The sequence below is a fragment of the Malus domestica genome, chromosome 04 (genome assembly GCF_042453785.1).
Source record: "Malus domestica chromosome 04, GDT2T_hap1".
Taxonomy (NCBI): Eukaryota; Viridiplantae; Streptophyta; class Magnoliopsida; order Rosales; family Rosaceae; genus Malus; species Malus domestica.
Window position 1 is genome coordinate 19,060,754 of NC_091664.1, and position 26,768 is coordinate 19,087,521.

At 37.6% G+C, this 26,768-nt stretch overlaps 1 protein-coding gene across 2 annotated transcripts in view; it reads right to left on the reverse strand.

The window, feature by feature from the left end:
• The window catches only part of LOC103400356 (zinc finger CCCH domain-containing protein 11-like), a 36,627-nt gene extending 22,594 nt beyond the window's left edge, over positions 1 to 14,033 (reverse strand). Inside the window, exons 1-8 of one of the 2 annotated variants that reach the window (XM_008339003.4) lie at positions 13,614 to 14,033; positions 12,864 to 12,948; positions 12,635 to 12,775; positions 12,458 to 12,549; positions 12,120 to 12,308; positions 11,857 to 11,987; positions 11,574 to 11,676; positions 10,762 to 11,282 (exon numbers count right to left, since the gene is read on the reverse strand). In XM_008339003.4, coding sequence (XP_008337225.2) covers positions 11,115 to 11,282; positions 11,574 to 11,676; positions 11,857 to 11,987; positions 12,120 to 12,308; positions 12,458 to 12,549; positions 12,635 to 12,775; positions 12,864 to 12,948; positions 13,614 to 13,784 — 1,080 coding nt within the window. In that variant the 5' untranslated portion in view covers positions 13,785 to 14,033 and the 3' untranslated portion in view covers positions 10,762 to 11,114. Of the gene's footprint in view, positions 1 to 10,761; positions 11,283 to 11,573; positions 11,677 to 11,856; positions 11,988 to 12,119; positions 12,309 to 12,457; positions 12,550 to 12,634; positions 12,776 to 12,863; positions 12,949 to 13,613 lie in introns of those variants that run through there. The other variant, XM_070820585.1, reaches the window with a different exon arrangement.
• Between the last annotated feature and the right edge of the window lie 12,735 nt (positions 14,034 to 26,768).

Here is a 26,768-nt window from a genome sequence, read left to right on the forward strand (position 1 = left end):
ACAAGGCTGAAAAAGTAGGTGCCACTTCGATTTCTGATATCGGCCCTCGTGGTCTCTGAGTAGCCCAGCTTTTGAAAAAGCAAGCACCTCTTCGATTTCTGAGATCGGCCTTCGTGGTCTTTGAGCAGCCCAGCTTTTGAGAAAGCAAACACCTCTTCGATTTCTGAGATCAACCCTCTTGGTCTCTGAGCAACCCAACTTTTGAGAAAGCAAACGCCTCTTCGATTTCTGAGCAGGCGCCTCTTCGATTTCTGAAGCTCCGTCGAGTGCAAATTTTTATAGAGGCTGGCATTAAGTTCCAAAGCACACTTGAATCTCCACCAGCAGAAGCTCCATTCTTGCACTTCTAAGATCTTGATTTGTCCGACCTCTTCTCTCTTTAACACATTTGAAAATGTCTGGCCCCTCCGACCGTCGTTTTGACTTGAACCTTGTTGAAGAGGCAGCCACACCTTCTCCAGACAACATATGGCGCCCATCCTTCGTCTCCCCTACTGGTCTTCTTACCGTTGGGGATTCCGTGATGAAGAATGATATGACTGCTACGGTGGTGGCCAGGAACCTTCTCACTCCCAAAGATAACAAATTACTTTCCAAACGGTCTGATGAGTTGGCTGTTAAGGATTCTCTAGCTCTTAATGTTCAGTGTGCAGGTTCTGTGTCTAATATGGCCCAACGCCTATTTGCTCGAACCCACCAAGTTGAATCATTGGCGACTGAAGTGATGAGTCTCAAACAGGAGATTAGAGGGCTCAAGCATGAGAATAAACAGTTGCACCGGCTCGCACATGACTATGCTATAAACATGAAGAAGAAGCTTGACCAAATGAAGGAATCTGATGGTCAGGTTTTACTTGATCATCAGAGGTTTGTGGGTTTGTTCCAAAGGCATTTATTGCCTTCGTCTTCTGGGGCTGTACCGCGTAATGAAGCTCCAAATGATCAATCTCTGATGCCTCATCCTTCTAGGGTTCTGTCCAGTACTGAGGCTCCGAATGATCCCCCTCCGGTGCCTTCTCTTTCTGGGGCTCTACCGACTGCTGAGACTTCTCCTAAGCAACCTTTGTGAAGGCTCCCTCTTGTTTGTTTATTTTGACTCATGTATATGTACATATTTGTAACTTATCGGGGATATCAATAAATAAGCTTTGCTTCATTTCAACGTATTGTGTTAAATACACCAAAGCCTTCTTCGCTAAGTTCTTTGAATTTTTCTTTTGTTGAAGCTTGTATGTTGAAGCTTTGTGAGTGGAGCATGTAGGTTGAGGTAGTGTTCCCTTAATTTCCCGAGTGAGGAAAACTTCTCGGTTGGAAACTTGGAAAATCCAAGTCACTGAGTGGGGTCAGCTATATGAATCTTAGAACGCCATTGTGCTCGGTCCTGTATTCTATGGTTGTATTCTATGGTTGAGATCTCCATCTAATTCTCCGTTCAGATCCTAGGTAACGAAAACGGTCGCTCTTAGGTATTTCTTGATCTCCGATCCTCACCCCTAACTCGTTTTGGCCTCCATTTGCACTAAACTTGCACTCCATATATTCTGTCTTTGATCGGCTTAGGCGAAGACCTTTAGATTCCAACACTTCTCTCCAAAGGTTAAGCTTTGCATTTACCCATTCCTGAGTTTCATCTATCAACACTATATCGTCTGCGAAAAGCATACACCAAGGAATATCATCTTGAATATGTCCTGTTAACTCATCCATTACCAACGCAAAAAGGTAAGGACTTAAGGATGAGCCTTAATGTAATCCTACAATTATGGGAAAGCTTTCGGTTTGTCCTTCATGAGTTCTTACGGCAGTCTTTGCTCCTTCATACATATCCTTTATAGCTTGGATATATGCTACTCGTACTCCTTTCTTCTCTAAAATCCTCCAAAGAATGTCTCTTGGGACCCTATCATACGCTTTTTCCAAATCTATAAAGACCATGTGTAAATCCTTTTTCCTATCTCTATATCTTTCCATCAATCTTCGTAAGAGATAGATTGCCTCCATGGTTGAGCGCCCTGGCATGAACGCGAATTGGTTGTCCGAAACCCGTGTCTCTTGCCTCAATCTATGCTCAATGACTCTCTCCCAGAGCTTCATTGTATGACTCATTAGCTTAATACCCCTATAGTTCATGCAATTTTGTACGTCGCCCTTATTCTTGTAGATAGGCACCAAAGTGCTCGTTCGCCACTCATTTGGCATCTTCTTCGTTTTCAAAATCCTATTGAAAAGGTCAATGAGCCATGTTATACCTGTCTCTCCCAAAACTTTCCACACTTCGATCGGTATATCGTCTGGGCCTACTGCTTTTCTATGCTTCATCTTCTTCAAAGCTACAACCACTTATTCCTTCCGGATTCGACGATAAAATAAGTAGTTTCTACACTCTTCTGAGTTACTCAACTCCCCTAAAGAAGCACTCCTTTCATGTCCTTCATTGAAAATATTATGAAAATAACCTCTCCATCTGTCTTTGACCGCGTTCTCTGTAGCAAGAACTTTTCCATCCTCATCCTTGATGCACCTCACTTGGTTTAGGTCCCTTGTCTTCTTTTCCCTTGCTCTAGCTAGTTTATAGATATCCAACTCTCCTTCTTTGGTATCTAGTCGCTTATACATATTGTCATAAGCCGCTAACTTAGCTTCTCTCACAGCTTTCTTCGCCTCTTACTTCGCTTTTCTATACCTTTCACCATTTTCATCGGTCCTATCCTTATATAAGGCTTTACAACATTCCTTCTTAGCCTTCACCTTTGTTTGTACCTCCTCATTCCACCACCAAGATTCCTTTTGGTGTGGAGCAAAGCCCTTGGACTCTCCTAATACCTCTTTTGCTACTTTTCGGATACAACTAGCCATGGAATCCCACCTTTGGCTAGCTTCCCCCTCTCTATCCCACACACACTGGGTGATTACTTTCTCTTTGAAAATGGCTTGTTTTTCTTCTTTTAGATTCCACCATCTAGTCCTTGGGCACTTCCAAGTCTTGTTCTTTTTTTCTCACTCTTTTGATATGTACATCCATCACCAACAAGCGATGTTGATTAGCCAAGCTCTCTCCCGGTATAACTTTGCAATCCTTACAAGTTATACGATCCCCTTTCCTCATTAGAAGAAAATCTATTTGTGTTTTTGACGACCCACTCTTGTAGGTGATCACATGTTCTTCTCTCTTCTTAAAGAAGGTGTTGGCTAAGAAAAGATCATATGTCATTGCAAAATCCAAGATAGCTTCCCCATCCTCGTTTCTCTCCCCAAAACCATGGCCACCATGAAAACCTCCATAGTTGCCTGTCTCCCTGCCCACGTGTCCATTTAAATCTCCTCCTATAAATAACTTCTCCGTCTGAGCAATTCCTTGCACCAAGTCTCCAAGGTCTTCCCAAAATTTCTCTTTCGAATTCGTATCCAACCCTACTTGAGGTGCCTACGCACTAATCACATTGATAAGTTCTTGTCCTATTACAATCTTAATTGCCATGATTCTATCTCCTACCATCTTGACATCTACAACATCTTGTGTCAAGGTCTTGTCCACGATGATGCCAACACCGTTTCTCGTTCTATTTGTGCCCGAATACGAAAGTTTAAACCCTGAGTTTTCTAGATCATTTGCCTTACGACCAACCCACTTAGTTTCTTGTAGGCACATAATATTTATCCTTCTCCTCACCATAACTTCCACTACTTCCATAGATTTTCCCGTTAAGGTTCCTATATTCCACGTTCCTAAACGCATTCTGCTCTCTTGAACTCTACCCTTCTGTCTTAGCTTCTTCACCCTCCCCCGTCTAATAGGATCAAAGTACTTCTTTTGTGTGTCCCGTGTAAAGTTGATAGGAGCATATGCTCCCAAACAACTTTGAGTGGAGTCGTTCGAAAAGAAGTTTCTATGGCCCCCTTGCTCATTTAACACTGCATTCAGGTGCCAATGGAGATACAGCGACCCTTACTCATTTATCACTGTGCTCGGGCCACACAGCGCGCCACTTATGGGTGACGCCCTAGCTTTAGCACGATTTCGTTCTAGATTCATTTTCATAAGGATTCGACGTAACCATGGAGTGCCGGCTGTCGACTACCTGACGCCCTCCCTCTCCTCCTTTATCCGGGCTTGGGACCGGCAATGTGAGATAAACTTACACAGGTGGAGTTATTATCATATAAGACAACTGATTAAAAAAAAATTGATTTGCACGAATTTATTTTACCCATGGAAATCAGAGGAAATAAGGATTTGAGGTGTTTTCCAAAACCTGTCTGTGAGGCATCTAAGGGTGCTTAGTCCCCTTTGCGTCTGTTCACCCTGGAAACTGCGGCCGAAGCTGATGAGGCCAGCCAATAGGCTCACTCATGTACTACTAACAAAATAGCCATGAACAAACAAGATATATATGCACATTTATATGTATGCTTATGGGTATGCCTTAAAAAATTCAACTTTTCCCAAACATACTATCTGCTACTAGTTAAAAGAAACTGTAAAGCACTTGTTTAAACAAGGAAACCAAAAGGAAAGGTTATACCAGGATTTCATATGCCAATGTATATATATGAACCTTCACATCCATATGTTAATGCCTTCATGTATTTTCCACTGTATGTTTTCATTCCATACATCAATTCCTTCATATGCCGGTATATATGAACCTCCCCATCGAACTTGCTGATGTACAGGGATCTCAAAAATTTCTCCAGTGCAAGGTTAGAATAAATGTAAATATATACACAACTTGAAATTATATTTGTATATATTAGTCATACTGTTGCAGAAGCAACCAATTGGTTCAGTCTTTGATTTTATCCATACCTTTTATATTTAACTGGTTAAATATATACAATAACGTGGGCTTGTGACCCAAATGCGAGGCATTAAAGATGGTGTGGAAGATAAGTGCATTAAGTCGATCTCATTCTCTTCTTGGGAATGTGTCTTCCTATGTATACGTACACATCGAAGCCAGCCATATGGGCCTCTACACTGGGACGACAGCGCCGCCACACCGACAACCTCTTAACCGTGCGGACATCTTTGATTTTCATTCTCAACTGAAAATGACATGTTTGTAGTCATCATGGTGAATAATAAATCTGAAACTTCAATGAACCAAAGCTTCCAACAAAGCTCTAATACAATTGTTGTGCTTTGGCCGATCAGTGCAAAACCAAATTCAGATTATCTCACCAAAAATACAAATCCATGGTTGAATAGTTTAAAATACAAGAAATAAAGATACCGAGAGAATTACGAGGTTAGGCAAAATCCTGCCTACGTCCCTGGAGAGATATTGCTCTTCACTATGAGAATAACTAGTACATGATACACTTGAGTTAAATCGACATAACCTAAACCCCAATCCCTAATACACTTACAGAATTTTCCCAAGAGCCTCACTCTACCCCAATAATTTCTCACTCTCACTCTCTATTTTCTCTCTTTTGTGTTCTCCTCCGGATGCTCACACAATGCATAACTATTTCCTTCACTTATAGTCATGCACCAACAATTATGACAACAACCAAGACCAGAAAATCTTAAGTTCACATGGCATATTCAGCACCCTATTCTATACCTAGCCTATAGAGTACAACTTTTTCTCCATTTGCCATTTAATGCATAGAAAATAAAACATGCACAATTGCATGCAAGCAAACACAAAGTCAAGACTTGTTTGCTTCCAACTTTGCTTGTGGCAGTCACCATGTCTTCCCTTGAAACAAGACTTCCATGCCACAACTGAAAGCCAAACACAACAAAGCAACCCAAATTCCTCACTGGCATCTACGGTCAATAGTGTAAAAACAGTTATAAGCTTTAATATACCTGAGCACTTCTATCTCATAACTTCCAGTGCAATAGGAAACACAGTTTTGAGGTCAGAAATATAAAAGCGTGACGGCTAATAAGTGAAACCACCCTTCGGTTCACTGCCAATAAAAATTTAAAATTAAAACTAACCTTCTTCTCAGCAACTGCAGGTTCTTCCTCCTTGTGGTATTTCGCATATGCCTCAGCATCATCCACAAATAAGCTAGAATCTGATAAAAATAGTTCATGGCCACTGCAAGAGTGGAAACAATAACAGAATCAGTTCTCCATATTTGAATTGAAAGACATGGGGCAGCTTACCTATTTTCTAGGTTTACAGGTTCAATATAAAGAGAATGGAGATATCTTTTGTCAATCAATCCAAATATATCAAGGATTTGATCCACAAAGCAGGAATGACTCCTGTAAACCTGCAAATACTCTTTGTAAACCTCATCACCAAATGCTACATGCAGAAGGACAAATGTAATTAGTGATTTGGCAATTATTATGTCCAAAGGATCAGCTCAAAGGCAGAACCAGAAAACCCCAGCAGTCGTAACTAAGTTTTCCAATAACCTAAGCAAACCCTAGCTAGTGTCCTTATCATAGTACAAGCCTATTGTACTTCCATTTTTTGTGTGTTCCCTTCGCCAGAAGACATCTGTTAGGGTTTGTCTGCTGCTTTTCCAGCAAGAGCTTTTTCGGGTCCTTTTCAAAGGGGACAGCGGATATTTCAGGTCTAGAACTACCAAGAGAGATTGGGCAATTAATTGTTGTGTTCAAGAATTTTTGGAGCTTGCCTCGTGGACTTGAGTGACTGCTTAGGTTTGAGTCTTTAGGAAGCCATCACAACAGTTTATTTCCATCAAATTACGACTTATTCTATCTTCCTTGCTTGACTTTGTAATCTTTGAACTAAAAACATTTTGTGTGAATGTATAGACACCATGTTTTAATATCTCAATTAATGTGACAATTTTTCATTTATCTTGTGTCGTGTCCCATTTGAAACCTTATTTATTCACAATAAAATAAAAAATCATCACAGAAACCAAAAATTAATATAACAAGTTGATGTCTCTCGTATTATTATCCTCTGTGGAGAGTGTGAACATGATTAAACCCTATTAAACCAACATAGGCATATAACCAGCTCATCATTTTTTTAAAGGGAACCAACTGGTGTCACCCGTGAGGTTACCAACTCATCATTTGAAAGTTTCAATTATCAAGGACATGACTTCACTAGTTGACATCAGATTTTGATTTATCATTAATTTCTTGGGAATTAAACTTGACTGAGTTTTCGAATCACTTAATTAAGGAAGCAATCTCTATATTAAACTATCAAACATTGGGATTAAAATATCAAATAGAAATCAAATTAACCTTTTTAAAACAGTGCTTTTTCCTCATGCATGTGTTTTCTTCAGCATATACATACATATAAATACCTTATCGCACTTAGCAGCCTATCTGCATTACTCACTCTGCTCCCACACCAACATTATAAAAAGCTGTCTCATTCCCATTTCCTCTGTACTTGGATACAAAACATTGGTTCTTAATTTCTGTTCTTACCGAATTTCTGGTGTTACTCCAAGTCCACACCAATGGCTCTATCTAGGCTTCCTCCAAAGAGAGGCCGGATCAAAGTTAAGATAGTGTCCAGTCTTGTCAAGTTGGTGGTGAGAGTAGCTTTGAAAGTCGGGAGAGGGTTGAGCCGCCGTAGAAAGGTGGCGACACAGGTTGAGCAGGCGCCTATGGAGCCGGCTAGTGATAAAATTAATCACGTGTAGGTCATACAGTGTACTGCAGTACTATATGTATTAGTAGAGCACATGCATGCTCTTAAAAATGCATGAGAAAGTTTGTAATGGGGCTTTGCTTTCGGTTTTATATATATGTACTGATCCTACCATCAGTTCGTAATAAAAATTTCTTTTTCTTCTCTCTCTGTACATTTTTATGGAGGATGAAGAGTCCTGTTCTTGTAGACGATGAACTCTGTGTTGTTCTGCATGACTTTTAGAATACAACGATGTTTCACGAACGTGAATAGAGATATATGTTATCCGATTCCAGATTTAACCGCACGCGTTTGGGAATCATGCATGTTTGCAACAGATATACCTAATGTATCTGTTTCAATTTATCAAAATGTTGATGTAGTCTTAAGGGATGACTCTTGTTGAAGAACGTAAAGTCCCACGTCGGAAATCTTACAGAATAAAACACAACTTAGAAAACTCCACACACTGTCTACTTAATCTTTTTACCTGAGTTTTATTTTTTCATTTATTCGTTTTTAATATTCTCAACAAGTTTCAGTACAGTTATAAAATGTGCAATTATATGGGCAACAAGGTTGATCCAGTCGTGCAAATTTGAAGCCTTTTTATCCTAGACAGTATCTGTGACCATAAAGAAAGACAAACTTTTGTAGTTGAACCCGACAAACCCTTGATTGTGTTGTTGATCAATTCCAATATAAAAAGTTTTAACTGCTAGGGAGCAAGGCAGCACTATTCCTTGTCAAATTTGGTTTATTACCAATCAATAATCATCTAGCTGTCAACAAGAAAATAAAAAAGAATAAACATATATCTAATTTTAAGCGTCCAATTATTTAAGGGCTCATTTGATTACTACTTCATTTTTAGTTTTTGAATTTTGAGTTTGTGATATGAAAAAAGTATACGAGTAAAATTGAGAGACAAAGAAGAGCAATGAAAAGGAGACAAGGAAGAAAGAAGGATGGATACAAAAGTAAAATCCAAACTAACTTAAAAAGGTAAACACGAAATCACTGGTTTTGGTTTCTGCAACATTAAAAAATGAAGATGTGTAAATTTTTCCTTCGATGATGGCCCCCTCCTCAGAAAAAACTTGTAATCCCAATTATAATTTGAAGTTGCAAAAGGTTTTTCCAAATTCATGCATCCAAAAAAGCTCTGCTTGTCACTTTTCCTCATGAAGATAGAATATTGCCCAAATAAAGGTTTATCCATTACCTGTCTTTATATACCGTCCAGACGTACCAAACTTAGTTATGTCGGGGTTGTATGGTTTAATACAGGTCATGATGGACTTAATTTCACATTGAAAAATGTCACAACAATCTACAATATAAAAGTAAGTGGTAAAAGCAGCGGAAAGTTTTAAGATAAAACTTCACATTTCAAAAATTAAGTTACAAGCCTGACCAATCTATGCTAGACATGAGTAGTTAAGTTGGGATAATACCAATGCCGGATTGAATGCATAACAAGTTAGATATATGTCTTCATTCAATGATTTGATTCATAAACCCCACGTTCGATGTACCGATAAAAATAAAATAAAAATGAATAAACGAGATACGTGAAGAAGTGGGAAGGCTACAAAGTTCCCTCTGTATCATTTTTCCTTCTTTTTCTTAGTCTGAATCCAATATGCGTCATTAGTCAAGGATTTGGTTAACCTAAGTTGAATTTTATGTGTTTGGCTTGATGAGGCATGTAAAAACCTGTGGACAAAAATATAATTATGGTTTAATATGGAATTAGGGATTCGGGAGATGTACGTGATTTGCGTGGTGATTATTAATTTGCGGACTATGGTGAAAGGGTAATGCTAGAGAGATTAAATTTGTAAACAAAATTTTGTAAACTAAATGACATTAAAGTTGATGATTAGATTATGACCTAAGTGTTGATAAACGTGTTCATCTCTATTGATAACACATGATTTAGTTTGCAAATTTTATCTACAAATTTAGTCACCCTAGAATTATCCATGGTGAAAATACGAGTTTAGCTTGGAGATGAAGTCGAGGGTCATTTCACTTGCCTCATCGCACAATTTCTCCCATACTATTATTTTTAAATGTTTTGTAGGGAATGATTTACGCTTAAATTGTACTGTTGATTATTTGGTCTTGGATTTAAATTGATTTTGGCCTTGATTATGAAATTGTATTTGAATCTAGTTTTGGGTTTCTCCGAATGTGTCACCCGTATTCCATGTGGTGATGACCATATGTTATTTGGATATTTGGCATGGTGCTATATCCCTTGTGTGGACCCCCTCCGCTTTATGGCCTAGGTAGTTATTATGTTTTATTTGGTCATTAGGCAATGTTGGTATACTGTGACGTTTGGGTAATCGCATGCCATTGGTTTTAACTTATAGATCGAGCATGCTCATGATTTGAGATTTTAATCAAATGTTATATATATTTGGACTTAAAACAAAAAAGGGGCGAACCCTAAGGGAGAGCAATGTCGTATGTGCTGCTCACTTTTATCACTACATATTTTTCTGTGCAGGTGATCCTAAGAAGATAGTGCGTGAGATAACATGGCAGTGACGATTAAATTATTTGTTATTCTCAGGTCCTATATTGGTGATGTGATTATCATGTTAATAGTTGGATTGTTTTTGCAAGCTGAATTGCCCCCACATCTTGATGTAACATGCTTAGGCTTTGAGGGAACACTAGATTGAGAAATGTAAATTGGTTCCCTCAATGGTAATTGAATATCTTTTATGTTAGGGTCATTTGGATTTATGTCACTATGTTGGTCACTATATAGGCATTATAGGCCACACCAAACGTTGATTGCTTCATCTCGTGGTACTTGTGGAACCATAGAGCATGCCTTTCGATGATGGGTAATGATAACCGTATTCAACTGGTGGTATGACATATTTTCTTTTGGGGTTGTGAGACGCCGAACTATTATATGGACGCAATAGTAAGTGTTTACTGTTGACCTAGCATGAATTTACAGAATATAAACCAACATCGGCTGCATTTTTGTTACTTCGGTTTAAGGTTTCAGACAATGTAAAACTCCATGGAGTGGATGGTGAAGGCTTATGATTCAGTCTCCAACTTTCGGATTGTTGGGACCAAATGAAGCCGCCACATTTGATAGATTAACACTAAGCATCTGAAAGCACAAGAATTACCACTTGAATCCAGGAGAAACATTTGTTCAAATTCTTCAACATTTAGGTAGTTCTGGCATTAACTGAGAGGAGACATTACTTGCATCCTACAATGCTCAGGTAAAATACAACGCAACACGATTATTCTTGTATCCTTCTTAAGGGACTATCGACCCAGGAAAATTAGATAAATAACACAAATGCGCATTATGATCCCCAAGGATGCTAAGATCATTGACGGGTGAACATTATAACCTTTCAGAGAGCATCCGAGAGGTTATGCTCCTTGAGGGGGTCATGAGCTTACAGAAAATAACACGATTCCACACTCAAAAAAAAAGTATGCAGACTTCAGATTGGCTCTTGTGGACTAAGCATGAGTGCCTGGATCTTGAATTGCTACATTCGATAAGCTTGCTTCCAACTCGTTTAACTCATCTATGTCCAGTTCATCGTCATCATCAACATTGGTAACTTCAGCATCACCACCAGCTGTTGCTGAGTTGCTCGGTCCATCTCCATTAGAGTTCTCATTGGCCTGAATTCGTACCATAGAAAATTTGAGTGATACAATTAACAATGTCCATTCAATTCTGTGCTAATCAAATATAACACGCCATAGAAAAGCAACCCAAATTCCTCACCGCATCTACGGTCAATAGTGTAAAAACAGTTATCATAAGCTTTAACAGACCTGAGCACTTCTATCTCATAACATCCAGTGCAATAGTATACACAGTTTTGAGGTTAGAATTATAAAAGCGTGACAGCTAACAAGTGAAACTACCCTTCTGTTCATCGCCAATATAAATTCAAAATTAAAACCAACCTTCTTTTCAGCAACTGCAGGTTCTTCCTCCTTGTGGTACTTCTCATCTGCCTCAGCATCATCCACAAATAAGCTAGAATCTGACAAAAATAGTTCACGGCCACTGCAAGAGTGGAAACGATAACATAATCAGTTCACATCCAAAATGCCCCTTCATTGTTCATAGCTATTTCCTTTGTTAACATCAGAAAGTTAATGTTTGTATCCATTTTATTTTTATTATTTTTTCTTCTTTGAAAGGGTGGGGTGATAACAAATTGGAGAAAGTGGAAAATAAACACACCTCATACGGTCATTCTTAGCTCGCTCTGCCATTTTTGCAGCTAAGCTGGCATCTCTTTCTGCAATCTTTTTCTTCTTCCATTGCATAAATAGCTCAGGAGTCATAGGTGTTGAAGTTGTCAATTTAACACGCTAAAACCAAGGCGAATGTTTGCTTAGGTTACATATCAGGAAATGATAGCAATGATAAACTGAAAGCGTTTAGACAGCCAAACTCGAAATGCTATTACAGTATAACTTAATGTAAAGACTTGTTCAAATAACCTGATTTTCAATCTCCTCCTCAATGGGTATTTTTTCACTCTCCTCGTCCAGCAGAGCCTTCATCTGTGACTTCAAAACATATCCTGGAGGAAGAGCATGCCTGTAGTGGCAATTTTTGCCTCCATTGGGACAGACCCAAAACCAACCATATTGTTTCTTCTCCACTGCTTCTAAGAAGTATTTACAGATCTGCACATGTATTAAAAACAACAAAGGAAAAATCATTTTGAAGTCTAACAAGTTCACTGATGGTTCAAATATCTATATTAAATAAGCATGTACGAAGTTGGGAACTAGAATGCAGGTTGTACGAAACACCTCAGAGAGAGAAAACTTACAATGTCAGTTGGTTTGTTCTGCTGGTACTCATTTTTCTTCGACTCGACCATCTTCTCCAAAGTTTCTTGATCCCAATCCTCCATTGTTTCTTCTATAAAAGATATAACATCAAACTCAGAACATTCAAAATTGTCAAATAATTGGCATCATACTGAAGTTAAAAATTATAATGGTACCATTATCACGCTTATCACTGTAAATGTCAATCTTTTCTCCTTTCCTCTGAACATTCAAATCATGTGAGAACTTGCACTTGAAACCCTTTGCACACTGCCCCGCTTTATAGAACTCACATAGTATAGACTTGGGATCAACACCTAAGCACAATCAATTAACCATTTATATCATGTCGGAATTTCAAAAACGCCAATCAACTAGACACTAGAACAGAAAGTAATCACTTACCAACTGGTACTTTCGGTTGACTAATAGCAACCTTAAATAAGTCATTCAGTTCCTTGTCCTTGGCCTTCTCTTCCTCCTTCTTCTTCTGTTACACAAATCTCACAGACAAAATTTCTCTCATTTTAGTTACTATACAAAAGAAACTCCATATGAAGCAAAACAGATACTCAAACACTTGACAAAACCAAAGCCTAAAACTCGAGAACAACTATCATGAAACAGAGATACCAAGATGGCAGTGTCCCAAACCCATCATGCAACACCATCCGAGAAATTAAAACACATGGCACCACGTCATTATTTCGGGATGCCACCCGCCACGTCATTATTTCGGGATGCCATGGTGGCATCCCAGGTTGTAGCAACTCCTTTTTCCCCAAACTAATATATGTGTAATTGAATGTTTCCCTAACCATGCAAATTCAAAATTTTATTTTCTAATCTTTTGTTTTCCAAAAGGCGATATCCTAAACTATTTTATCCACGCAGTAGGATTCGAACTTGCGCGTAAGGGTGTAAATTGTCCTGACCAACTGGACTAACTAACTTCTGCAACGTTAATTCTTATCTAAATTGATGGATAACATCCATTCTGTCTCGTCGCATAGAATCAAAACAAAAATCGAAACTTCCATAAAAAAAATAATTTCTAATACATCAAAATCAAGTTAATTAATCAACCAATCAATCAAAATTTAATCATTCCTCGATTAATCATAGAAAATAAGAAGAAGATGAAGAAAATGGGACCTTAGCGGCGGTCTTGGAAGGATCGGGTTTCGGCTGGACAGATTGCTTGAGGGTCTGAACATACTTCTGGACATTCTTGCTCTTGTTCTTGTTCTTGAGCCCGAAGGTCTTGTCCTCTACGATCTTCTGCTTCTTCGCCAAATCGGCCTTCGATTGCTGCTTCGGCGGCATCTCTTATCGGCATCAAATGTTTCCGATTTCCGATATTTCGGACAACTGCAGGATTTTGATCTTCCGTCCGAATTTCAGAAATGATGTGTCGCTGACATCCGGTCTGGTAATCTGGTTAAGGAATTTGGCCCGGTCGGGACACTCCAGAAGCTTGCGATTGTGTGGATTTCCGGCTTTGCCCTTGGAAATCCTGGACGTGGCGGATTGCTGGGGGCGGGTTGGCCTCACCCTCGTGTAATTCTACTGCCTTCTGCGAGAATTGGCGCCACGTAGGAGTTGGACGCGAAAAATGCTTGGTCTATTACCTAACTACATGTCGTTTAAAAAATATATTGCGTGTGTTTTTTTTAACACTACATGTCGTTTTGAGATAGTGTGCTTAATCTCCTAATTAATTTTCAAGGTTGATATAAATTTATTCTTACATTCCTTAGCGTGAATATATCTTGTGTCAAAAAGGAAGAAAAAAAAATTCAACAACCCCATGCAGATATAGATTTGCTAAATTAGCTAGAGTAGTGTATTTCTATTTTGGATCCATGTTTGAATCTCATACATCCTCTCGTAATTAGATAATCCAGAGTTGGATATCGTTTGTATTAAACAAGGAAAATAAAAATATTCAACAACACAATAAACTAATTCATCTCACTTATGAGATTTGAACCGTGAAAACATCTTTTAACAATGCGCCATAATTGTAAGTGGTAAATCATCCTGATGTTTAGAGTCTTCATTTTCTACCCATTGCGCCGTGGGTGTAAATCATTTCCCTCCCCATTTCCTTATCTGAAAATTCAATCTAAAATGTGTGAGACCCGTATTTTTTTAAGAAGTAATATTCACATTGTGGGACCCATGCAAGGACTTATCTTTGAAGGGGATTTGTATGTAGGGGTGGTTCGGTATGGGATATCATACCGAAACTAATATCCCGAATCCCAAACCGAAATTTTTCAGGACGAGAATTTGAAGACCAATCCTAAACCAAATTTTTGGGAATTCCAAATTGAAATATGAAATTATGAATTGTTGTTCAACTATATAATTCAAGAACACATTCATAAACTATGAATGTCATTTCATTCACACTACCATTTAATCTAAACCTGGCATGCCTGACTGTTTTTATCAGAGTCAAAATTCAAATTAATTAAACCCTTTTTGCAATCTGTTGAGAAACAAAAGAATCAAGCCATCTGAAATCATCAGCCATGACAGCAGCAATAATAAAATCCAAATGAATATCAAACAGAACATGAAAAATATGCAAGGTGTAGGGCATTCCAGATTGCGGTGCATGAATTAGAAACTACTAGCATGAATTAGAAACTACTGGCATCAATTATAAAAGAATAATATATATGTATAAATATATATAATAATTAATATTATATATTTTCGGTTCGGTATGGGATTCCCGAAATATCGAGAAGCCAATCCCGAATCTTGTACCGAAATATCGAGATCGGTTAGGGATAGCATCCCTAAAATTTCAAGAATTTCGGTTTGGGAAATTTTTGGTTTGGGATCGGGATTTTTTTGATTCGGTTCAGGGTTTTCAGGAATTTTTTCCACCCCTATTTGTATGAACATGACAAAGGGCTAGTTTGGTATTATTGTACTTTGAAAAAATTAATTGTTTTTGCTGTGCTGTGAAATAAAACAATAAAAAATGTTGGTTTTTTTTATTCAAAATGGTCTCTGAGATTTTCATAACAAATATGTAACATCCCACATCGTCCAGGAGAGTGATCCTTAAATGTATATTCTCATCCCTACCTAGCACGAGGCTTTTTTGGAGTTCACTGGCTTCGGATTCCGTAGGAACTCCGAAGTTAGAGAGCACTCCCAGGATGGGTGACCCACTAGGAAGTTGCTCATGAGTTCCTAGAAACAATACCGTGAGGGAATGATAAGCCTAAAGCGGACAATATCGTGTTACGGTGGTGGAGCGGGCCCGGGAAGTGGTCCGCCACGGGCGGGGATGTGACAAAATAACTTTGGTTGCTGAGATTTAAAATCAATAGAAGTGGGTCCTGAGATTGTCAATTTTATGGCAACCCATCCATCTCGTGTTCCTCGACTCCCAATAGAAAATTGAATTCGACCAACAAGATATAGGCCGCGTTGCACAATCCGACATGGTTTCGCGATGAAGAAGAAACAATTTTTAAAACCCAGGAATCTCAATCTTTTTTTGGTGCTTTGTGATTAACATTACTGGATTTTGAACATTATTGAATTTTTGGGAGACAACTGGGTTTTTCCATTTGGTGTAACGGGGAAGATGACTAGGCTTTGTAGTTCTATTCTCCCTCTCATTTTTTTTCCGGTTAGAATTTTGTTTAGGTGTAATGAGGAGGATTTAACTTAATAACCCTAGCTACCCTTAGATTAATATAAGGGTTCAGATGAAAGAACTCCTCACTAGTCCTCAACGTTAGGAAAGCAGCTCTGTATATTTATATATTTACACTGTGTTTGTATAAAGAAATTTAAGATTACTAAGGAATTTTAAAATGATGGAAATTGAAATGACAAGATTTTATTTTCTAGAATTTGTAAATTTTCTTGTTTGGTTAACCTAAAAGAACAATGGAATTAAATACGGAATTTGTTATTTTTAAACTCTCAATCATAGAAATTGGGAAATGACACCTATTTACATGGAATTTGAACTTGGGAATTAGAGGTCCCAGATTCCAAGTTTTTTTTCCACGCAGAAATTCTAAATTTCTATGTTTATGAATCCAAACAAGGGAATTGGTGCATGTCAATTTATAAATTCTGACTTTTATCAAAATTCCAAGTTTATTTCCCTCATCCAAACATAGTGGTTTACTCAAATATCTCAATGGCTATTTGACGAATAAAGAACCTCAATCGTTGGAAGAAATATCAAAGTATCTCAAAAATACGTAGGTAATTGGAAAAGTATATATGTACACAAAAAATCATGAGTTTAATTTTACCATAAAATAACGGTAAGAAGTTCATGAACATTTTCATAGAAATAGAAATGCTATGACTTCAATCATAATTCATAGTCACCAACTTCTAGTTTACTTGAATATTCATTAACATTTTCACTAGTGCACCCAAATGGCCTACGTTATGTCTCTTTTTAACACCCTATCACAGAAATTCTATATATACTAAAACGCAGTTCAGTTGTTTCAGTATTCCTAAGCACAGTAAAAGGATGGAATTGCCCCTGGTTTTCTCTTTCTTCTGCTTCATATTTTCATCTCAACAGTAAAATGACGTGTTTACCCCTATTTGACAAGGGAGCTTTTTGGGTCTGATTTGTAGAGACCTGTATTAAAACGAATTTGATTTGAAACAGAGGAGAAGATGGAGTGTATGAAGATGTGCTCATGTTTATATGGAGGTTGTTTAGAATAGATTCAGAGATGGTTATATTTCATTGATTTTTCTCTGTTTAAATATTATCAATTTTCTTTATAATATCTCAATTTTTAGTTTATCATGGAAGGTTAACCAATGGCTACTATCATAGTTTCTAGCAAAGTGGAAATGGATGCTTCAGACAGTTTTTGTATTGAGCCTGTTGATTGAATACCTCTTTTGGTGATAATTTTAAACTATTTTGATGGTTTGAACGAGATGATTTAGAACAGTTTCTGTATTATGTTTCTTTATATGCAGATAACCATATGTATTTGCAAGCGATGTAATACTCTTTCTCTGTATCTCTCTCTATGATTTAAAACTTTATCTTTCAATGCCAGACTCTTTATCCAACTTCCGATAATGTCATCAGTTCTGGTACGTAGACCAAACGATACAATGCACGCAAAGCAATTGTCATTGCAGCCATCGCCATCTCACATGACAGTGTGGAGCTATCTAAGATATTGAAGTGGGGGATGATTCTGATCGAGCTGCTTCTACATGTCCACCACGACATTTGCCATCTCATTCTAAATATCCAAATAGTTGGCAAGGTCCATCACCATCTCCATCATACCCTCAAAACTACTATCACTTCTCTTCCCCGACAAATCATCCTTAATTGTGAGTTTTAACTCTCTTGAACTTGCAAGAAATGGAATTCATATACGACATGAGAGTGCAGATGTAGCAACTCTATGGTGGGATTTCGGAGCTTGTGTAGACATGCAAATGGTAATGCAGCATTCCATGAAGCAGAAGTTCATTCAGGTTCGTGTTGTACTTCTCATTTGTTTCTCATAATTTAGGGTCTCAGATCAACATGAGCACACGTGCACACGTGCGCACGCGCGCGCGCGCACACACACACACATATATATATATATATATAATGTCCAGATTTTGTGTATTTTTTTTGTAAGTGATTCATGGTAGTTGTTAAATATTGTGGCAGTTGAAAATCCTCACTTCTGTGATTGTGATATGATCACTGTGTATTTACTTTATTTAATTACAAATAAGTGTGATGGAAATTTAAAGTTTAATTTATGCATGTTCCTCCCAACTATCAATATGTTGCTTGGGGTTTACATTTTTTGCACATGATGCCAAAAAGGAATAGGAATAGCAAAAGAAATTCTTAACTATGGTTTTTTTTTTTTTTTTTTAGATCATGGAATGCTTTTCTCACGCTGAGATTGTAACTCAATTAATAAGCAAGTGAAATACAAAAGTTCTATATCGCATGTGAAAAGTTGAGACATAGAAAACAAGATATTTTTATATGTATTATAATTACATGGATGTAAATCAGATAAAGTTTACGTATCATTTGTTCTTTATAGAACATAAAGATATAAATAGATTTTGATATAGATGTAAATAAATTTAAAGTCCCCCACACATTCAACAAAGTTTTAAATTCCACGGCATCGCGCGGGCTCTTTTGCTTGTGGATTTCCAAGGGGGTAATTAGGCCTCGGTTATATGGAACCCATGCTCTTTGGAGTACCACTTTAGCCCTTGGTGCAACCCAGGCTTGTGGTGCAGTTTGCAATTTTTTACGTTTTAAATACAATCAAATTTTCGTCCAAAAAAAAAAAAACAATCAAATCACTTAGTAGTATGTCTAGTGTTATTAATTTCTGCTTATAATTTTGAAGTTTTATGTTCAAATCGACGAGTTCGCTACCATATTTTTATACAGTTGATCTATTGTGTAACTTAGATCAAATTTCTCACCACTAAATATAAATATATCATTTATATTAATTAAAAGACAACTAATTATTAAAACTTGAAATGATTAATTGGCTGACCAACCAACAAACGATATACATAGTAGTTGCTTCTAAAAATTCTTAACCCCTAGCCCCTCTCCTCTAAAATAACAAAAAATTGATTAATGCTATTCATACCACATGATGTGTGGTAAGAGAGATGGTAACCGCCACATCAAATTAGTGTTTTATCTCATTTAGTGTTGATTTTAATCTCATTGGATGCTAATTCAATACATTTTACATCATCTGGTATAAAATATGGTAATTATAGCTGTCACACTTGTGTCCAGGTTTGCTAGTACGATAGGGCTTTTCGCCTTTTCCAGTCTTTGAAGAGCAAACACTACAGGAATATAACAACTTTTTGGCTTAGCGAAGATTTTCTAAAAGAATAATACTAGGGAGACCGAATTTTAAATTTCGAAATCAAATGATGTGCTATTGATTGCGATATTACCACTTGTAAAACAAGGGTTAAACCATAGAAAATTCTTGCAAGAGAACAAGTGTTTATAGTATAGAATGGCTCAAGCAATGTCGATCTTCTCAGGGACTGATATAAACAATTTACGAGTTTTTGTGTATTTAACTTATTTAACTCTAAGAACTACACTAATTTGACAAAACTAAATACTACTGGATGTGACTTAAACAAATATCTAAAATGGGAATTGGCTTATAGGAATAGTGATCAAACTAAACAAAACAAGTAAATATATAAACTCAAGATAATACAAATAATTTAAGAAAATTAGATTGACAAGGTGCTAGAGTTCAACCTTTTACCAACAACACTCCTACGTAGCTCTTCCAATTGCTTAAGTAATCGAAAACATATATGCTTTGAAGGTTGGGTTTTTCTTGTGTATGTTTTACTTGTGACATTCAAGTTAAAACGCATACCACTACATGCAATTTATCCATGACATTTGGATTAAATATAAACATGAATGATTCAGTAATCTTGATGAAAATCCTTTTGTTAAACCATGTAATCCCTAAGAGTATGATATTTACCTTAAGAGAAATTACAATCCTCAATCACAAGAATCATAACCAATTTTAACGTGACATTCGTTCAAAATTGCATCTAATGACTTTTCTAAGCATCCTAATGGTGATCAATCATCAAGACACATAGATAGTTTAATTTAGAGATTGAAAATATCAAAGTAAGCATGTAACAACATTTAAGCAATTGAAAGATAAATCTACGTAATCATGTTGCGGCTCATGGCCTCACTCTAGCAAAAGGAAATTAGTTATACATAATTATTTGAATACATAAGAAATTATCCATGAAGAATCAAAGAAAGAGACAACCCTCTTTTTTACAAGGAAGCTATCTCCTAAGCTCTCTGATCCTCTTGGAGTTGCGGCATCCCTTCTGCTTTCTGCTATGTTGCTCCTGCAACTCTGTCTGTTCCTCTTCTTCTCTACTTTCCTTTCTTTTGCTCTCTGCTGTGTGCCTTGTCTTTCCCACTGCCGGTCTGTGTGTTTTCTTTTCTTGCCTTTAACAAAAGGCAGCTCCTTTCCAAGTCACTAAGGCCACAAGTGGAAGACAAGCCTCATCCCACTTCCTAGTGCTCCACTTTATCCTCACTCCCCCACTTTGCTTTCTGATTTCTTTTTCAAACACCACCCGTGGAGACAAGCTCCACTTCCAATTCTTTTGTTTGTTTTTATTATTTCCTTTTCTCCTTTTTGCTTGAAATTGATCATAAAGCAAATTTAACTGCACACTAACACAAGGTAAGGTAAAATGCAACCATTTTAACACAAAAACATCACAAAGACTTTAGAAATGGATGGTAAACTGCATGAAATATATGAGTGATCAAATACCCCCAAACTTACATTTTTGCTAGTCCTCTAGCAAAACAAAACACAAAACAAAACCACTCAACTAAGACTAGACTCAACAACTTAGTAGCCAACTTCTCAATTTCGATTTCAGAGATAAGTGCTAACCATGAAACAAACAACCAAGAACTAAGCAACAAGAGCTCAAAACATCATCCAATAGTTAACCAAATTTCCTTCAAACAAAACGTTGAAATGTCATGTGTGAGCTAGCCATGTCAATGCAATTCCAAGCTCCTTTAAATCATCATATGCAAACATGTGAGCTTCTCACAAGACATACGCTCATTCACTCATAAGTTTTGGTTAATGTGTTTCACTCAAGTGATCTCATTGTACATGCCGCCATATGCTTGCTTGTCCACCTAACTCGCTATCAATATTTAAGTAAGACCTTAGATCAATAGGACTTTATTACGTTGTAATGGGGCTAAAGGTGATAGGCTAATGAAAGAAATGATATGGAAATCAAAAAATTTGAGAAAGTACACTTTGGTAGTTTTCCAACACCTCAATATCACACCACCTCAAATTGAAAGCAAAATAATAAAACATCGAGCACATGTTACTCCCCAAATTCAACTTCAAAAGGAAATTTATACTCTGCAGACACATTTTCAACAAATCAACACTCTCCATTTTTTTTTATTTTTTTATTTTAGCAAAAGCTATGCATAAATCTGCAAAAGCTACATCACCCATCAAATTCACATTTCATTGTAATACACATGCTCCATCTATCTTTCGACATAAATGAAACCCCCAATAGCACAACCCATGTAATACTTTCTCAAAACAATAAGGAATCGATTTCTGTGTATGGGCTCAACTCCAATATCGGAGCAAGGTAAAGAGATGTGGCTAACAAAGAAATGGCTTAGTTAAAGGCTCAATGGGCTACTACGGACACACATAGCATATAAGGTAGGCATGAAAGGCTCAAACGATCCAAAGATGGCCTATATCACTTCTAAGTTATTACATGAATTGATGAATGAGACGAGAAGTATAAAGCAAGTTCTAAAGATACATGTACAATGAGATCATACGCACAAGAAGGAATGAGATTGATGCATAATGGTTCAATCATGTATGGGCTCAAAAACTCACAAGGTTTACATAATCTCACATGATTCACATATGAAACGCTAAATCATGCTCAAGTTTCACATCGACAAGACTAGGCACATTTATTTTTCAAGTTGATTGCTGGAAATCACAGTTAACACAAAGACAACGAAAAGAACTTAGACTTCTTGAAAGTAAGAAGGAAATTAAGATCAAATCTCATCATTGAATTGAGAAGTAGCTACAAACAACAACAAAAATGCAAAATTTTTTTTTTTATTAATTTTTGTTTTTTTAAACAAGAAGTAAACTAACGAAATATATTTCCACCCCCAAACTTAATTATAGCATTGTCCCCAATGATAATGAAATGAATTTTGAACAATAAGACATAAAAATGGAAGGAAAGAAATACAAAATGAAATAAAGACACATAAAGAAAAGGAAAGAACACACCAATTTGTGTAGGCAAGGAGAGTAGCAGTAAAAATGCATTTTTTTTTGTTCCATGGTAGAATTCCAAATCATCCCCAAACTTGTTTCAACACATCCCATTATGCATAACAAATGTGTGAGTAACCCGTGAGATTAAGAAACTTTTCAAGAAGTTGTGCTAGAGACTGCAAAATCATTACCTGCATAAGGGAGCAAAAGTAGGACTTAAACACACAAACCAGAAAACAAGAGAAAAACAGAACAAGAACATTTAAAATTATTCAAACTAAAGATAGAAAGCTTGGGTTGCCTCCCAAGAAGCGCTTTAGTTACTGTCTAGAGCTAGACATTCTGTTGGCAGTTTGATTCAAATAACAGGTTCCTTCAAAGTGATGGAATCCTTAGCAAGATCATATGGAGACTCCTTGTATAACTTCAAACGATGTCCATTAACTTTGAAGACAAAACTAGTTTGCATGTTTTGGATATCCACAGCCCCATGAAGATGGACCTGTACAACACGATATGGACCATTCCAATGTGATTTGAGCTTTCCTGGGAATAGTTTTAGTCTCGAATTAAAAAGCAAAACCTTCTGACCCGGTTGAAACTCTTTACGAAAGATGTGAGCATCATGAAATTTCTTGGTCTTATCCTTGTAAATATTTGCATTCTCATAAGCATCATTCCTTATTTCTTCCAGTTCATTCAACTGCAGCTTCCGCTTCTCTCCAGCTGCCTGGTAGTCAAAATTGAGGTGCTTAATAGCCCAATATGCCTTGTGCTCAAGTTCCGTAGGCAGATGGTAAGCTTTCCCATACACCAAACGAAAATGAGACATCCCAATTGGTGTCTTATAAGCTGTCATATATGCCCACAAAGCATCAGTAAGCTTTAAACTCCAATCCTTTCGAGATGAACTGATAGTTTTCTCAAGAATCCTCTTGAGTTCACGATTAGATACTTCAACTTGTCCAGATGTCTATGGATGGTATGGGGTGGCTATGTGATGGTGAATATGATACTTGACACAAAGGGCAGCCATGGTGCGGTTTAAGAAATGCGTACCTTCGTCACTGATGATAGCACGAGGTACTCCAAATCGGGGAAAATAGTATTCTGCAAGAAACCTAACACCACAGAACTTTTGCATGTTGGAGAAGCTATTGCCTCCACCCACTTAGAGACATAATCAACCGCCACCAAGATGTAGAGATTGCCATGTGAAGAAGGGAAAGGTCCCATGAAGTCTATACCCCAGACATCAAATAGTTCAATCACCAAAATACTTTGTTGGGGCATCTCATTTCTTTGAGAAAGATTGCTAACTCTTTGACACTTATCACAAGCCTGGCACCATAGGTATGCATCTTTGAATAAAGATGGCCAAAAGAAACCACTCTGTAAGATCTTGGCCGCAGTCCTTCTTGGTCCAAAATGACCACCACATGCATAATGGTGAGCAAACTTCAAAATGCTTTCTTGTTCTTCTAAGGGGACACACCGACGAATGATTTGATCTTGGCAATGCTTAAAAAGGTATGGCTCATCCCAAAAGTAGTGTTTTACAGTGGAGAGGAACTTCTTCCTTTGTTGGTAACTGAACTCTGATGGTATTTCTCCAGATGCCAAATAATTTGCGATGTCAGCATACCATGGTACTTGATAAATAACTGCTAAAAGTTGCTCGTCTAGAAAGCTCTCTTGCAGGGGCAATGAATCTGCCTCATCAGTGCTTGCATTTACTAATCTTGAGAGATGATCCGCCACAACATTCTCACGTCCCTTTTTATCTAGGATCTCCAAATCAAACTCTTGCAAGAGAAGGACCTATTGAATCAATCGTGGTTTGGCCTCTTTTTTAGACAATAAGTACTTGAGAGCAGAATGATCATAATACATAATGACTTTAGCACCAATTAAGTACGATCGAAACTTTTCAAGAGCAAATACCATTGCAAGTAATTCTTTTTTCGTAGTGGCATAATTCAGCTGAGCATCATTCAAAGTGCGGCTGGCATAATATATAACATGGGGGAGCTTGTCACGTCGCTGACCAAAGACAGCACCCACAGCGTAATCGGAAGCATCGCACATGAGCTTAAAAGGAAGGGTCCAATCTGGAGCTATTATAATTGGGGCTGATGTGAGAAGATCCTTCAATTTGTTGAAAGCATGATGACAATCTGCATTAAAATCAAAACAAGCATCTTTAGCAAGTAAACTACAAAGAGGACGACTAATTTTGGAAAAATCCTTGATGAATCTTCGATAAAAACCAGCATGTCCCAAGAAAGATCTCACATTCTTCACAGAAGTTGGTGGTGGTAATTTGGCGATCATCTCAATCTTTGCCTTGTTGACCTCTATTCCTTTGCTTGAAATTAGATGTCCTAGCACAATGCCATGCTTAACCATAAAATGGCATGTCTCCCAATTTAACACAAGATTAGTCTCCCTGCATCTTTCCAAAACCAAAGACAAGTTATCCAAACATATATCGAAAGAATTACCAAAAACAGAAAAGTCATCCATAAAAACCTCAACAATATTTTCAACCATTTCAGAAAAAATACTCATCATACATCGTTGGAAAGTGGCAGGGGCATTGCACAATCCAAATGGCATTCGTCTGTATGTAAATGTACCAAAAGGGCATGTAAACGTTGTCTTCTCTTGATCCTCAGAGGCAATTGGAATTTGGTTGTACCCTGAATAACCATCTAAGAAACAATAGAAAGAATGACCAACTAGTTTCTCGAGCATCTGATCAATGAATGGCAGCGGAAAATGATCTTTTCTAGTGCTGTTAAGGCTTTCTATAGTCAACACATATTCGTCATCCGGTGGTCATCCTTGTAGGAACAAGTTCATTGTTATCATTATTCACCACAGTAATACCAGTTTTCTTTGGAACCACCTGAGTCAGGCTCACCCATTTGCTATCCGAGATTGGATAAATGATACCTGCATCGAGTAACTTCATCACCTCAACTCTTACAACTTCCTTCATGATCGGATTTAGACGTCTTTGAGCTTCAACAGTTGGTTTAGTCCCAGCCTCCATAAAAATCCTATGCAAGCACAAAGCTAGACTAATGCCCTTTATGTCAGCAAGTGTCCACCCCAGAGCATCTTGATACTTGCGAAGAACTCTTAGTAATTTGTCTTCCTCCGTGTCATTAAGATCAGCAGCAATAATAACAGGCAAGGTCTCGTTCACCCCGAGATGAGCATACTTGAGGTGGCTCGGCAGTAGCTTGAGCTCTAACTTCAGAGCTTGCTCACTTGAAGGAAGAAGAGGCTGCTTAGGCACTCCAAGGCTTTCATAAACATGTCGCCACTTTGGATTATGAATTGGTGCACTATCCAATGCAGCAATGACGTCCACCACATTTTCTTCCATAGATAAAGTAGCATCATGGTTGGTGACGCAAGTTAACTGCTCATCGTTAGATGATCGTGAGGCAAAGTTTGCATGCACAATTCCATCCAAAACATCAACATGAAAACACTCTTCAAGTTTGAGAGGACGCTTGATAACTTCAAAGAGTTTGAATACAATTGACTCTCTTTGCACTCTTAAGGTTAAAGTACTTGCTTCCACATCAATAAGTGTCCGGGCGGTGGCCATGAACGGTCGGCCTAAAATGAGAGGCACTTCCTTGTCTTCCTCCATGTCAAGTATAATGAAATCAGTGGGGAGATAGAATTTATCCATTTTAATAATCACATCTTCCAGAATACCCAAAGGATAGGTCATAGACCTATCTGCCAATTGAAGACTCACAGATGTGGGCTTAAGTTCTCCTTCACCTAATTTTTGAAAAACAGAATAAGGCATAAGGTTAACACTTGCTCCTAAATCAATCAATACTTTATGAAAATCAAGACTACCAATAGTACAAGAGATAGTGAAACTCCCCAGATCTTTCTTCTTGGGTGGTAGCTTATGTAAGAGGACAGCACTACATTGCTCAGTTAAAATCACCTTCTCGTATTCCAAGAACTTTTTCTTTGTAGAACATAGCTCCTTCAGAAATTTGGCATATGATGGGATCTGTTTAATAGCATCTAATAGAGGCAAATTAATTTGAACCTTAGCCAACGTCTTCATGAATTCAATGCATTGTTGATCCTTGGAACGTTGTTGCTGTCGTTGTGGAAATGGCAAAGGTGGCTTGTATGGTGGCTTGTCAAAATGTGCAAATAAACTACCAAGGCCTCTTTCCTTGTTTAAATCAAAGTTGGGTCGAGATTGCACTTTGTCACTTGCACTAGGATCTGGAATACATACTGCAGAAATAACCTCTGACTGAGACTTTGCAACTAACAGTGCACTTTCAATAAGTTCTTCTTCTTCCACTTCGGCTTCATGGTGCACCACTTCTCTGTTGTCATAGCTCTTGCCACTTCT